Source organism: Falco naumanni, chromosome 15 (genome assembly GCF_017639655.2).
Source record: "Falco naumanni isolate bFalNau1 chromosome 15, bFalNau1.pat, whole genome shotgun sequence".
NCBI classification, from domain to species: domain Eukaryota; kingdom Metazoa; phylum Chordata; class Aves; order Falconiformes; family Falconidae; genus Falco; species Falco naumanni.
The window spans coordinates 22279633-22293684 of record NC_054068.1 but is presented as its reverse complement, the minus strand read 5'-3'; the positions used below and the strand labels follow the sequence as shown (position 1 = coordinate 22293684).

Genomic DNA, 14052 nt, shown 5'->3' with positions numbered 1-14052 from the left:
AGGAACTTCCACCTGCTCTTCATATGGCTGAATGCATACTTCACCAATATTACTTACTACTTCGTGTTTCAGGTTTTCTTAATTGCAGGACAGGTGACCACTGAATTTGTTGTGAGCAAGGCCCTGCCCGTTGCAGCAGCTTGTGCACCAGGTACTGATTACCTTGACTGTATGGTCTGAGCTGCAGTGGAACGTGTTTCTCCCCTGGAGTGTGCATGGTCCATGTGTCAATGATAAAGCCCATCTGTCTGCCATCATTTTAAGCCTGGCAAGTGGCAGAGTAGGAAAAGTCTGAGGCATCAGCTTACTGGAACAACCATCTTTTCCATGGTCCCTAGGCCTTGCACGTCTGTCCTTTGGTGTGCCGTCAGGAGAGAGCTCAGTGCGCCTCCCTGTGCATGTTGCCTTCTCTGTTCCCCTCTGCCCACTGGCAAGTCTGGCATGTTTGAACCTTGATGCACAGGGGCATGTCATCAGTTTGCTTTCTTCCGTGTGCTCTGCGGAAGAAACCACAGGCCAGCAAAGATATAATGAAAGTACTGCTCTTGGTTATTTCCATCAGGGCATCTGCATTGCTCTGCCTCTGTGTTGTATATGGGCTGATGCTACTGCTTCCAGAGTTGAGCAGTGTATTTCGGTCCTGGTGTTCCTAAATGTGCGATGTAGCCATGATGCCAGTTGTACCTAGTGCCTACTAGGAGTTCAGTGTACATCGCTGGCACTCCGGACATGGAAAGCTAAAATGCTGTGTTATTTTCACAGTGCTAGGAGGTAAAAATGGTGTCCCAGCCCAAGAGTGGCGCTTCCCAGTTGCTGTGCTGTGAGGCAGAGCCTGATCTCAGATAGAGAAGCTGGGCCCATCATGGGGTCTGCCAAAAAGGTCAAGAGTGAAGCAGGGCTGACATTGCACGGACGAGGTGGGATTGGACAGGAATGGATATAGGACAGTTCAGGTACTGGTAGCACACTTCATCTAACACCAATACTCACTTAAGAGTGAACATTTATGAGTTGACCCTGTAACTGTGTCCTGAAGTAACTCAAGTCTTTTCTGCCACGTGGTCTGGCATTGCATAATTCTGGCCTGTTTATCAAGCAGCAGCGATGGAACTTGCTGTTCATTTTTTTTCACTGTGTGTTGGGAACAAGATAGTCTGCCAAGAAGATCAACATATCTGCTATGTCTTGTTAGCAGGCCAAACAGAACTTCAGTTTGGTGCTGAACATATGAAAATGTCCTCCCAAGCCCAGAACCTCGTGATTTCTGTTTTTCTGTCTTCCCATTGCCTGATTGTGCAATTAATCTGAGCTGTTCTGTATCTGTCTGGCTGTTAATAGATGCTATACATATATTTGGGGTTTGGGAGTCAAAGTGTTCGATTCAGAGGGATGTCATTTTAACCTCTTTTTGTTCACTAGCTGCTGTGGTCCTGCCTGGTTCTGGCTGTGTATTTGCATGGTCAAAATGCAGTGGTAAAATGAGCAGTAGTCAAAATGGGAGCCTTGGGAGTCAGGATGTTCAGGTTCTGCTTTGATCACTGCCGTTGGCCAGGTGACCAAATCCTCTCTGTTCTGTGCCTGTCTCCCCTCTTCAAAATTATTTTCATGCTTTTGAAGAGAGGATGGGGAAGGAAAAGGGAGGAATGAGAGAACTGTGCTAAGTGGACTTTCCAGTCACTCTCGCTCACTAGATTTCATTCTATAGGGTATGGTACTTCAGGGGTCCGTGATCTCCTTTTTATAAGAAAAGGAAAAGCATTCTCCAATCTTGCTCAGACTTCTGAAATTTTGTAAGGTATCTGCGCTTGCGTTTGAGAATTTTTAGTCTTGGTCAGCTGCACGTAGGTGTGAAGTGTCCATTGCTCTAGATGTCAGCTATTGCCAAGAGACTGAAATGGTTTGTTATTTAAACCACACGGCCTTGCTGGAAGGAGTTACTGGTGAGAAACTGTTCGTGCATGGGCCATCCCGGGGTTTTCTTAGAAGCAGCTGCCTGCACCTCACTAGCCCTGGATGTTCGGGCAGTTGAGGATTGTGAGCTGCTGAGGGTGCTGAGGTGAGAGGTGCTGGAGAGGAGCTGTGGGAGCGAGCTGAGGCTGAGGGCACCGGCAGCGAGACGGCAGATGAGAATCTGTGCAGAGAGAGCATTGTCACAAGAGTGATGATGCATTTTGGAGTGATTACAATAGCTCTGTGGAAACATCAGTTCAGTGGTAAAAAGGCTAGTAAAGGGGAAAATGCTAGGATTAACTCACGGAGGGCTAGGGAACAGTACAGAGAGCAACTACAGCCAGCTTCCCTTCTCCATGGTGCACCTTCAGCTGCCTTCTCAAAAGCAACACTGTAAATCCAGAAGAGGTTTGGATGATGATGGTCAGAAATGGAGGAAAGAGCTAAATAAGCCAGTAGTCATCAGTCTGGAGAAAGTATGGTTATGGGGGATTCTGTAGAGGTCTATACAATGATGTATGTTCTGGAGAGTCTGAATACATGGTTTGCCATCTCCTCCAGTGCAAGAGCTACAGTGGATTAAATACAGGTAGCAGAGGCATGTTTTCCGGCAGCTTGCAGTAATGGTGTAAAACTCCTTGCTGCAGGATACTGTGGATGGTATGAATGTTTACATGTGCCTAAAGGAAGATTGAACCATTTCATGGAAAGAAAATCCTTTGAGGAGTACCAAGTGAACAGAATCTCCATCTGGCTCAGCATGTCTGTGTGCTGCGGGTGGTCGTGAGGCGGTAACGCCATGCACGTCCTAGCCTTGTGCTGTCTCACCTCTTGAAGAGGTTACGGGTTGACCCCGTGTCCCATATGGCCAGCCTTTTTAAGAAGATGTCAATAACATCTCATCTCTGCCTTCTGGGTCCCAACAGTGGCTTCTGGAAGTACTTGAGTACAAGTGGTACAAAGGTTGAAACGTCCGGAGAATTTGCAGATGGAAGCGTGGGGAAGGCATATAGGAAGGGTGATTCAGCGCTTGTTGAAGCAGCATTAGATTTTTGCAAAGGAGTAACTGAAGGTGCAAACGGTGTCGTAGGAGTCGAAGTAAAGGTTGTAATGTCACAGACCTATTACTAGGTGGCGATAGAAAATTGTTAATGATGCAGAAAAGTCCCAAGTTTTCAGCAAGTGGTTTTGTGCTTGGCAGAAGTTGGAGGATGGATTTGCAAATGCATGTGGTGAGTTACTCCCCACTCTGCCGGTGGTCCAAGATAATGCCAAACGCGTTTGATAGGGATATTCTATTTCAATCACTAGGCCCAGATAACATTGACCTAGAACTATTAGAAATGCTGATTGTTATTTTTAATCCAGATTATTAGGAAATTTCAAAAGACTGGCAGAAGCTAGCCAGTGCTGGAATGACTTGTATGCTATTGCCCTCATGTTTATTCTGGACAGAATTTTAGAAATACCGATACATTATTTGATCAATAAATAACTAAAGGTTAGACATGTAATTAACACCGCTCAACTTATGTTTATGGTGAATACAGTAAGTTCTCTCAAACGAATGTGGCTTGGTTTTTTTAAGATTACCATGGTGATTTGATAAGGCTGGGTCTAGATTTAAAGCACTTAGTGTTGTGTCAGGTCTAGGTACAGCACTATACAACATTTGAGCTGAAAAAGTTAACTCTGCATATCATTAGCGAAGTGATGGGTGAGCGAGATTTCCTTAACCAGTGATGTTAGTCATTGACTGTGGAGAATTAAGATTCAAATAAAGCTTTCTCCAGGTACTGTAGCAAATTCCACACTGTCATCAAAGCCTTTATTCAGTCACTTCTCATTGGAGTTTATCTCATCAATGGGTTTGTTGCTAACTTTGGTGGTACAGCAAGTACCAATACTGTGAAGCGCAAGTCTTACAGGAGCAGGAGGAGGGTTTATTGCAGTAGGATCAGTTGTGATCTGTAGATAATGAAACCTTTTTTTCTTATACTACAGAACCTGAAGTGTCTGCATTGGCACAAGTATTTTGTGAAATTATCCTCACAGTTGGACGTGCTGTTGCATTTCTCATGGTAGCCTTACCTAGTGCATGGCGTGTAAGCATCTGACTACTTACATGGAACTGATGACAAGTCCTTATTAATGCTTTGTAGTGCCAGGAATGTTTTGTATGCTGAAGAGCTAGAAGTTTGTACTTGGATTGTACTATTAAGTAATTTAGGAGATAAATTGATTAGAGTTTCCATCTGAAGTTATGAACAGCTTCATTAGAGAAGTTCTGAACTGACACACATGTTACAGGTCTGGTTTTGGGGAAACTAAAATAATAGACCAGCGATGGCAGCCTTTCACAGGCCAGCAGCAGAGAAAATAAAAGAGATTGTGGAAGAGAGCCACAGTGTTAAAAACTCAGTATTACAGTGATATTTTTACTGGATGGAGCCTTACAGGGGTGGAAGTCTGACAACAGACTCTAGAGCCCCTATCACTCCCTCCTTTGTTTTGGCATTGGTTTTGAGCTTGCTGAGGGTGCTGTCTGTGCTGTTGTCCCTGTCTTTCATGTAGATATTGAACAGGACTGGTGCTACTGTCAACAGCTGGTTTGGAGCTGGTCCGAGGGAAGGCAGAGCTGGCTCTTGGGACATCTCAGTCTGTTCCTGTGCATGTGTGGGACTTAACAGAGGAGATGATTCACCATTGCTAGACTAGGATTTTCTGCACACTTTTCACTCCCAAATTTTGCCCTGAGGTCCAAAATCTTGGACCGTGGCATGTTCCAGTCTTGCCCCATTCTGTGACTTCCCCATTGGCATTCATGTGGTGCGGTGCAATAAATGGAGGGCCTTGAGCATACACCAAATGCTTCACACTTTTCTGAGAAACCCTGAGCATGTGGGTCCACTGATGGTAAGGTACCCAAGTACATGTAGCCGAGCACCATTTTACAGGATCAAATTTCTAGTGCCCTCATGTTGGTTTTTTTTGTAGGAAAATCGCGGCTTGCAGAAGTGCTCCAGCCCACCTCCCCAGGGCTTGTCTCTGTGGTTTGCAGCGTGCTCAGGCTTTTTTTTGGCTTGTTGCAGGATGTGCGCTTTCTATTTTTTAACCCCTTATCTCTCATGGTCTTTGCATTTCTTCTGTAGTCCTTTTGCCAAAACCATTGCTCCACATTTAACAGATTCTGCACTACCCTTAGGCTGTATCAGGTCAGTAGATGGTCAAAGCACCTTCTTTTGCTTCCCCTTCGGTTGGCACAGTCTACCTAAGGATCCAACCATATCTATTTAAAACACAGGTGGTTGTTATTAATGTTGTGTCTGCCTCAGGTTTTTTGATAGAAGTAAATCTCTGTGAGATGTGGTTTTCATTGTGCAATTTATAGGAATGCTCCAAAGAGCTGGAGAAAATCCAGATTCTTCTGGAAGTCTTATAAGACGGAGCATGTCATGCTTTCTTTAAACTCTCTGGTAAGAGGACTGTTCCTCATGACTCTCCACCTGCCACAGCTGCTCTCCTAAGAGACAAGGATAAGCCATCCTGAGCAGTAGTGGCAACCGAAGTTGGCAAGCACAGGTTAGTAGATTCAGGTGGCATTCACTGAATCACTCCGTGGCCACAACCAGGGAGCACTGTCCTCTCCTCTGCAAGAAGGAGATCAGAGTCCTGAAAAGAGAAGACCAATCTGTTGCCTGAGGAACACTTCAGCTTTAAAAGGATGGATTAATCTCTCCTCTTCGCAATAGTTAACAGTTTTATCTGGAATTTCTAAATGTAGGAAATTCACAAAGGAATTTACAACAGAATTGGGGTAGAACAGAACAAAATTGGGAACTCAGAATGATGGAGTTACTGTGAGATGTAGAAAAGAGCAAGGTGCAATAAGGCACCTCATGGAAAAATAAGAAAAGGCAGGGTGTGGTCTCTGAGCCTGGCTTTAACTCTAGGCACAGTGATTCTGGCAGAAGAAATAAAAGATACTGTTAGAATTGACCACTTTGAAAATTGTCCATTGACATTTAAGGGTTGTGTTTTAAGCTGTCCACAGAATGGGAAATGTTGTTGCCCAAGGGGAACACAGAAACCCTTATCAACTGTTAGAAGGGAAATGTAAATGTGGGAATGCAAAAATTGCATCTAGTCATTTGGTTATGCCTGTGAGCTGTGCTTACAGACGAAGCTGCAGTTAGCTGAGAATTATTTTATTAAATGCTTTTGCTGGAAGATTGTGTTAGTGGCAAACACAAATGTTTTACAAAGAGAGCTTGTTTCACCGCAGGCAAGGTAAAACAGAAACAGGGGTTTAATGTTTTTTTTTAAAACAAAAAAATATTTGTCTTTGTCAAAATGACTTTTGGCAATCTTTTCTTTTTATTACTTCTCGTAAGGGACAAATGAGGTTAAAATCCAAATGGTGTGTTATGATTGATGACCATTAATCTGTTTTCAGTTACTGGTATGTGAAAATTAATACTGCGATGAATCAGGAGTGGGAATCAAAATTTCAAATTTCCTACCAGAAAATTGCGACCTGAGAGCTGTAGTTACCATGTCTTTCTGCTTAATTGGCTTAGCGGCTGACCTGTTCTTTTGTCTTGTCTTTCGCAGGATGGGATAAACACTCTTATGGGTACCACGGTGACGATGGGCACTCCTTCTGTTCTTCGGGGACAGGACAGCCCTATGGCCCTACATTCACCACTGGAGATGTGATCGGCTGCTGTGTCAACCTTATCAACAATACCTGCTTCTACACAAAAAATGGCCACAGTTTAGGTAAGCAAAGCAGGGTGTTCTCAGGAGGGGGATGCTCCTGCCTTCTTATTGCTGCTGTTCAATACTTATTGCGTGTTGTAACTCTTGTCCCACGTCTGTGGGTAAGATTTAAGAAATGGGAGAGAGAAAAAGAGCACTCAGCAGCCGTCAGGAGTTGTAAACTGGCTCCAAGACATAAATACTTCCAGTATGCAAAATGGTTTCTATGCTGCTTGATTTGTTTAGGCAGGTTAGGATTGCATCCCCAGCTGCTTCTCCTTTCCTCTGCTGCTGCCCAACCAGTGGGAGGTTGGATAAGATGGGTGATGGCTGGGCAACAGGGAAATAAAGAAGTGGGAAGTTTAGTTAGTGTAATATTCAACTACTTACAAAGCCACTGTCTTCTCATTTTTAAAGGGACTTGTCCATCTGTAAGCCTTAACATGTTGGTCCAGGCTTTCCCAAAGACAGACATTATAGTTCAGCATAAGCAGTCTTACTTGAGCACTGACCTATAATATGGTTCATTCCACAGCTGTTCAGCAGTTCCCCTAAAGTTGCAGACTTCAAAATTTTACCCAAAGGAATACCTCACAATTTTTTTCCAGTCCTACCTGATTTGTCTAAAATAGAAACTTGTGGCCATTTTCACCTGAAGTATCTTTCCTTTGGATGACATACTCTCCACCCCAGACAAATTCTTGTCATTTTTTTTTTTTTGTCACAGAAGCGATGCAGTAAATTTCTAAGTTCATCTCACTTTTTGTGCTGGAACTCATTTGGTTTGGCAGGGACGAGCACTCCTTTCCTTTGCTTCTCTTTGCTGTATCGATTCTAGTTTGTTGAATTCAAGATGAAGAATCTGGTAGAAAAATACCCCACTCAAAACACTTAACACAAAACAAAAATCTTAAGGTTTAAAAAAAAAAACCCTAACTTTTAAAAAAAAGTTTTTCTGTGTTACTGGCTGGGCTGAAGGAGGGAGTGGGATTGGAGTGCAGTGTGCCTGGAGAATGCGTAATTTCTAGTGAGCTCTCGGGGAGAAAAGTACTAGACTCTCCAGTATTGAGAGACATGGACATACTGGAGAGAGTCCAACAAAGGGCTGCTGAGATGATGAAGGGATTGGAGCATCTGTCCTAGGAGGAAAGGCTGAGAGAGCTGGGGCTGTTCAGCCTGGGGAAGGGAAGGCTGAGAGGGGACCTCATCAATGCCTGCAAATATCTCAAGGGCCAGTGTCAGGAGGACGGGGCCAGGCTCTTTTCAGTGGCACCCAGCGACAGGACGAGGGGCAGCGGGCACAAACGGCAACACAAGAAGTTCCTTCTGAATATGAGGAAGAAGAACTTTACCTTGAGGGTGACGGAGCCCTGGCACAGGCTGCCCAGAGAGGCTGTGGGCTCTGCTTCTCTGGAGGCATTCAAACCTGCCTGGATGCAGCTCTGTGCAGCCCGCTCTGGGAGAGCTGCTTCAGCAGGGGCTGGGCTGGGGGGGCTCCAGGGGTCCCTTCCAGCCCCGACCATGCTGTGATTCTGTGAAGGGCTCTCCAGCCCTGAATGGAAAAAAATAATCTTTGAGCATCCTTTGAGATTTTTTAGCGTTCTAATTTTATAAATGAAGTCTTGATCAGAAACCCAGTGAGGAGCTTCTCAGAGTTGAGTGTCTGATCTGGCTTCTTTTTTTGAAATAACTGTATCAGCCAGACCATGCGTGATGCTGGGGGTCTCCTAGTTAAGATCAGTCACTAGTGGAGACATGAGGAGTCATCTGTAGTGCATAGGTATTAGTTTATTGCCCAGTTTTCTAATAGCTGGATTATTCTAAATTTAACTCATCTGTGGACATTGCCCTTGTCAGTCCAGAACTTGGAAGATAAGCAGAGATGTGAAAGCAACAGCTGATGGTCTAGAGCAGTTGTTGCTTAGGAATGAGACAAGTTCATCATACAACAGTGACTAAGGTGCTGAAATAGTTAAAAAGGTTTCACAACATCTCTCCGTTTAGTTGCTGTCCTTGATTTTTAGTGTGTATTTACACAGAAGTAGTGTAGTGATTTCTGCTGTGCCTTTCTGGCTGTTTTCCTTTGTTTGTGCGGATGGTTTTTCAGCTTCACTATTTTTTTAGCCTGACAGTGCTGTTACTTTTCATCACAACAAAAGCCTAATAGTCAGGAAGAGGCCAGGTCTTCTATTTAATCAATACAAATCAATACATTTGAAATTTAATTTCTTTTTAGAGACCAGGAGTCTGCAGAGTAGAAGGGGTGTTGGTTGAGAAGTTGTACTGTGCTCCATCCCTGGTTCCCAGGGCTGTGTTGTGCCCGGGTGTCCGGGCAGATGGAGCCAAACAAGGAGCTTCTGTAACGCATTATGTCATTACCACCGACTCGTTGCCTCGTGTCCTGCTCAGATTTGTTTTGCTGGGGACATTCAGAGGTGTTTACAGAACTAAGTTACCTGATCTTCCTTTCTTGATTTTTAACATCCCTCTTCCGTCAAAGATGGGGGGGGGGTGTTGGGTGGAAGGCTTGGGTTTTCTAATCGGACATTGAGTGATCCCTAGGGGAGCAGTCTGCCCCAGCACTGAACAGTGCCGGTGGGAAGAAACAGGGAAGGAAGGGAATTAAATTACACCATGCTTAGAGAACAGCTTTGGATATAAGCATTGCTGTCTCCTGAGTATCCTCCTCTTGGGCTCTTCAAGATTAGAGTACAAGACATGAGATGTATGAGAGAATTGCGGGTAAGAGACTCTCCTGAGTGTTCACAACTGGTTTATTTGTCTACCAGCTTCTCTTTGAGCTATAGTAGCATAATGGTTGTATTCAAAGAGGAGAGATGATGTGTTTAGAAGAGACAGCGATGGAAGTACTAGAGAGTAGCAGACCGTCATGATATTTGATGCTAACCTGAGAATAGAATCTCATTTCTGTGTTGTGCAAACCCAAGGTTTACCAGGAAGGGAATGAATGTGCTTTTTCTTCATCTTCCCTGACAAAGCCACAGAAGCTATGTATATCTCCTCTTAGGAAATGAGGTCATTGTGTAATCCTGCTGCAGATACCAAAAATATTTATGAGACTAATCGGCCCCTTTGTGCTGCCAGTTAGTTTGACAGCAGGGTTTCAGGGCCCTGCCTCTGGGCATTTTGAATTTGTCTTGCTTTTAATGGAATTATCGTAGCTTTGTCTTTCCCTAAAGATTATATTATCTCTTCACCATTTCAATCCTCTCCTTTTATCTGTTCATTAGACACTCCCTCTTTGTTTTCCTTGCAGTTTCTTCTGTTGCTTAATGTTGACTTCCATTGTCTCCGTACTTTTCCATTTAATCAGATCCATGAGGAGCACTGTATAAGAGCTGTTTTCTTGGCCATCACAAATTCTGCATGTTCTGGTTGGAGCTAAGTCTTGAACTTTGTTTGGAGACATCACATGAAGATGGTTTAACATCGAATATAGTTTTAATTCTCTGTTCTGGAAGATGCCTTGAATGTCTTCTGACTGCTGACAAAATGCTTTTGACAAGTTCTGAGCAGAGTCCTGACAGTAAAACCATGATGAGGTGTGGCTAGAAGTGTGGTGAGAGTGAATTAGGAGAGAGAGAGAGAGAAATGTGAGAAATGTTGGGGCTCCAGCCATTAAGCAGAGACTCTTGGATGCAGGACGTGAGGGAATGACTGCTACAGGCCTCTGGGATTAATTGGATGAGTTTGCTCAGGAACTAATGTAGGAGTGTTTCAGGTCTCTGGCTTTGACAGCAGACCGTGGTAAATGGAGCAGCAGGGCTATAAAAAGAGCATGCAACCGTCTGAAGTCTTGGCATAGAAAGCTTCCTGCAGTCTGAGTTTTAGTGCAGGCACTGGGAAAGACCGAGTTAACCTGTAAAGTAAAATTTCTGCAACCGGTTTAGAGACTAACAGGAACATTAGGGATAAGGAAGAAATCTGCCTGTAACAGAGACACATAGATGTCCATGCTGGGTTTAATGGGTTTGTCCCTAAACCTTCAGAGTTTGCAGAGAGCAAAAGCATTGGGAAGTTTAAAACAAGACTGAAGATGAACTGAATTTGAAATGAATGGAAAATACCAAACTTGGCTGTAGCCTTGTCTCTGTAAGAACAATGTTACCCAAGCGGCTTGATTGGAGAATATTTCCAAGAGCACACAGCGAGCTGTGTAATTTTTATAGTGCTTCTCCTCAGCAGCAAGTTGTAGAAGTGTTCAAGTATTTCATGGGCTGACATTTCCTAGTCTACTCTTAGGATGCCCATCTTGCTCATTGTGTTGCTGTTTATTGCAAGCCATCGGCACTGCTTATGCGCTCTCTTAATTACAGTCACTTGAACAGCTGTTGGAGGAGTACCCTGCCATATAGGAAATGGAGTGCTGTGGCTGATCACCCAAACGTGTGATGTCTTGGGCAAATTGAATTCTGAAATGTATTGTGAAGAAGATAGCCAGCTGTGAGGCAGACAGGATTGTTGCTGGGTGGAGAATAGAGTTGGGCTGGAAGGTCCATGAGCATGTTGTATGCATGGGAACGTGTATAAGTACATGTTAAGTCATGGAAAGGTGGAAGTCCTTCGATCAGATGGCAGGTAAAGGTGTTGATCACACTGTGCCCCAGCACTGAACCTCCATTGAATGTCTGTATATCACTGCCCTGATAATCGCGTTAACGTCGTGGACTTACAGGAGAGGCTTTTCACACACTTGCTCTTGCTTCCTGGCCTCTTGAGCTGTTCGGTTCTTATGTCTTTACATTTATGAAGTTTCCTATTTTAAATAGGATCCAGGCTTTGGAGGTGCTGCAGAGAAAAAATACAGTTTCAAATTCATCTGCCCAGTTAGAGCTGTGATTCTTTCACTTTCTGCTGTTGACTTTGTTGGATGCAGATGTGTAGCAGTGCAGGTTCAGGATGAACTCTCTAGGCAGACATACTTGTGCAACAGATCTAGTTCTGTACGCACAAAGGTAACAGGGATTAAAGCGTACAGTGCCTTAATGTAAAGGGAATCTAATAAGTTTCTTTACAGAATCATAGAGTACTTGTCGTTGAGAGGGATTTCTGGAGGTCATGCATTCAACACCCTGCTGAAAACAGGACCAACTAGATCACATTACTCAGAAACTCATCAAATTTTTGCTGTCTCCCAAGAATGGAGATCCCCCAGGGAGCTTTTGTTAGTTCCCTGGTTCAGTGTTTGACCACATTGATACTGATTTTTTTCCCAATAATATCTAATGAGAATTTCCCATGTTGTAAATTGTCTCTTTTGCCTCCTGTCTCCTGTAACTATGCATCTCTGAGAAAAGTTTATCTCTGTCCTTTTTGTACCCTCTCATAAGGTAGCTGTAGGCAGCAATAAGTGTCTTCCCTAATGTTTTTAAGACTGGACAACGTCTTTTCCCTTAGCCTCTCTTCATCTTGTTGGCCTCTGCTGGACTCACTCCAGTCTCGCTGTCTGTCTTGTATTGGGGAACCAAAGGTGGACATCATACTCCACGTTCAAACTCACAAGTGTTGCAGAGGAGGGAGCAATCCCTTCCTTTAACCTACACTCTTACTAATGCAGCTCAGGACGTGGTTGACCAGCTTCACTGCAAGGACCCACTGTTGACTTCTGCTCTACTGCCCAGCAGGACCCCCTGCATCCTTTTCAGCAGCTCTGCTTTCTCCCCAGTCAGGCCCAGCTTGTCCTGTTTTCTGGGAATATTACAGCCTGGTGGAAGGGCTCTTCAGTTGATTTTGTTGAGCTTTGTGAGGTTTGTCTGAACCATTTCTCCAGTCTGTTGCGGTTCTTCTGAACAGCAGTGTGCCCTCCAGTGTATTGTCCCCTGTCCTGTTTGGTGACATCTGTAAGCCTGCTGAAAGTGCATGCTGTCCCATCATCCAGGTCATCAGTAAAAACATTGAACTGTATTGGCACTACCATCGATCCCTGAGGGGCCACACTTGGACTTTGAGCTGCTGATCACAGCCCTTCGATCCTGACAGCCCAGCCAATTTTCCACCCATCCAGTCTGCTCAAAAATCATACACTTGTCCATGTGCTGGGTACAGCTCCCAGCCGTACCGCTGCACAAGCTGGGCCACCTTTGGCTCTGAGTGATGCTGGGGGGCAGAGAAGGGCTCCACTGGATGGCAGACTCGGAGAGGTTGGCCTCTTTCTGGTGTAACATCCAGCTGAGCAAAACAAGTGCAAAGTGAAAAACAGGTTTGAGGGAGGAGCGATGTTTGGGAAAAGTGACAGAGTGAGAGTAATGCTTACTGAATGTTTTTCTCAGCCAGGTATTCCAGCATCGCCTGTATACCCAGTTTTTGGTTGGGTTGTGGAGAGGGTACTCAACAGACAAGGTCCAAACTGCCATGATGTTAATTAAACCATATTGCCTATGTATTTATTTATTTATTAAAATATTCAGAAATTTTTTTCTCCGAGAATTTGATTTTGGATCTGTCCTGGTTTGAATAGTAACTATTTGTTTCCTACGTTGACTCCTAAAATTGGTTGAAGTCAACATTCCAGGCTGATCTGGTGACATTGCGTTGCAGGCATTGGTTAAAATAGTCCTAACATTAAGAACGGAGAAGTCTGTGCTCTTGCTTCTGTGCCGGCTGTAGTGTGTTTTCAAGTGCCGGGCAGGAGGGCCTGCTGCGTGGCTGAGAGGTGGGACGTGTGCGAGAACTGGGCATACTGGTGTGGGTACCAGCTGTCTGCTGGCTGGAGACACAAAGCATTGCTGGGATCACGCGTGGGGCAGGACTGCAGCTCCCAGACTGACTCCTGCGAGGCTGTTACTTAGCACGTGCATTCAGCCCGGCCTGCTGAGGTGAGCAGGGCACGGAGCAGTTTCCACCTGTGAGGATGGCCCCAGTCCTGTGGGTCAGAGCTGCTGTCGCTGGCCCATCCATCTCACTGTGCTGCTGCCCGGCTGCTGGATCCCCCCGCGGGAGATGCTGCGGGAGAGGGAGGAGAGGCACCTCCGCTGCACGGCAGCTCCCATCCGAGCCAGGCGCGGAGCTGTGCCCAGGGGTGGCCTGCCTGAGCTGAGCGCTGTCTCTGGCCACAGCTCCGTTGACCATCCTCAGCCGTGGCTGGCTCTGCTTAAATACCGCTTTTCCCCCATCTCTTATGTTTGGAGCTGTAGCAATGCAGTTGAGGATGAAGCTGTTCTTTGCACAGTGTGCTCCTGCCTGCAGCTTGGTCTTGCTGCAAGGCTGTTCCCCAGCTGTAATGCAAAGCGTTGAATGTTCGTTCATTCCTGTCTCTCTGGATGGTAAGAAGAGCTAGTTACAGCCTAAACTGAAGTAATGTTACAGTAGAACTCTGTTTCT

The 14052-nt window shown here is 45.0% G+C and overlaps 1 protein-coding gene across 9 annotated transcripts in view; it reads left to right on the top strand.

Annotated features, from left to right (window-relative positions):
- The window catches only part of RANBP10 (RAN binding protein 10), an 87754-nt gene that overhangs the window by 36696 nt on the left and 37006 nt on the right, over positions 1-14052 (top strand). For all 9 annotated transcript variants that reach the window (XM_040615664.1, XM_040615658.1, XM_040615657.1 and 6 more), the window contains one exon: positions 6565-6732. In XM_040615664.1, the coding sequence (XP_040471598.1) occupies positions 6565-6732 (168 nt within the window). The remainder of the gene's footprint in view (positions 1-6564; positions 6733-14052) is intronic.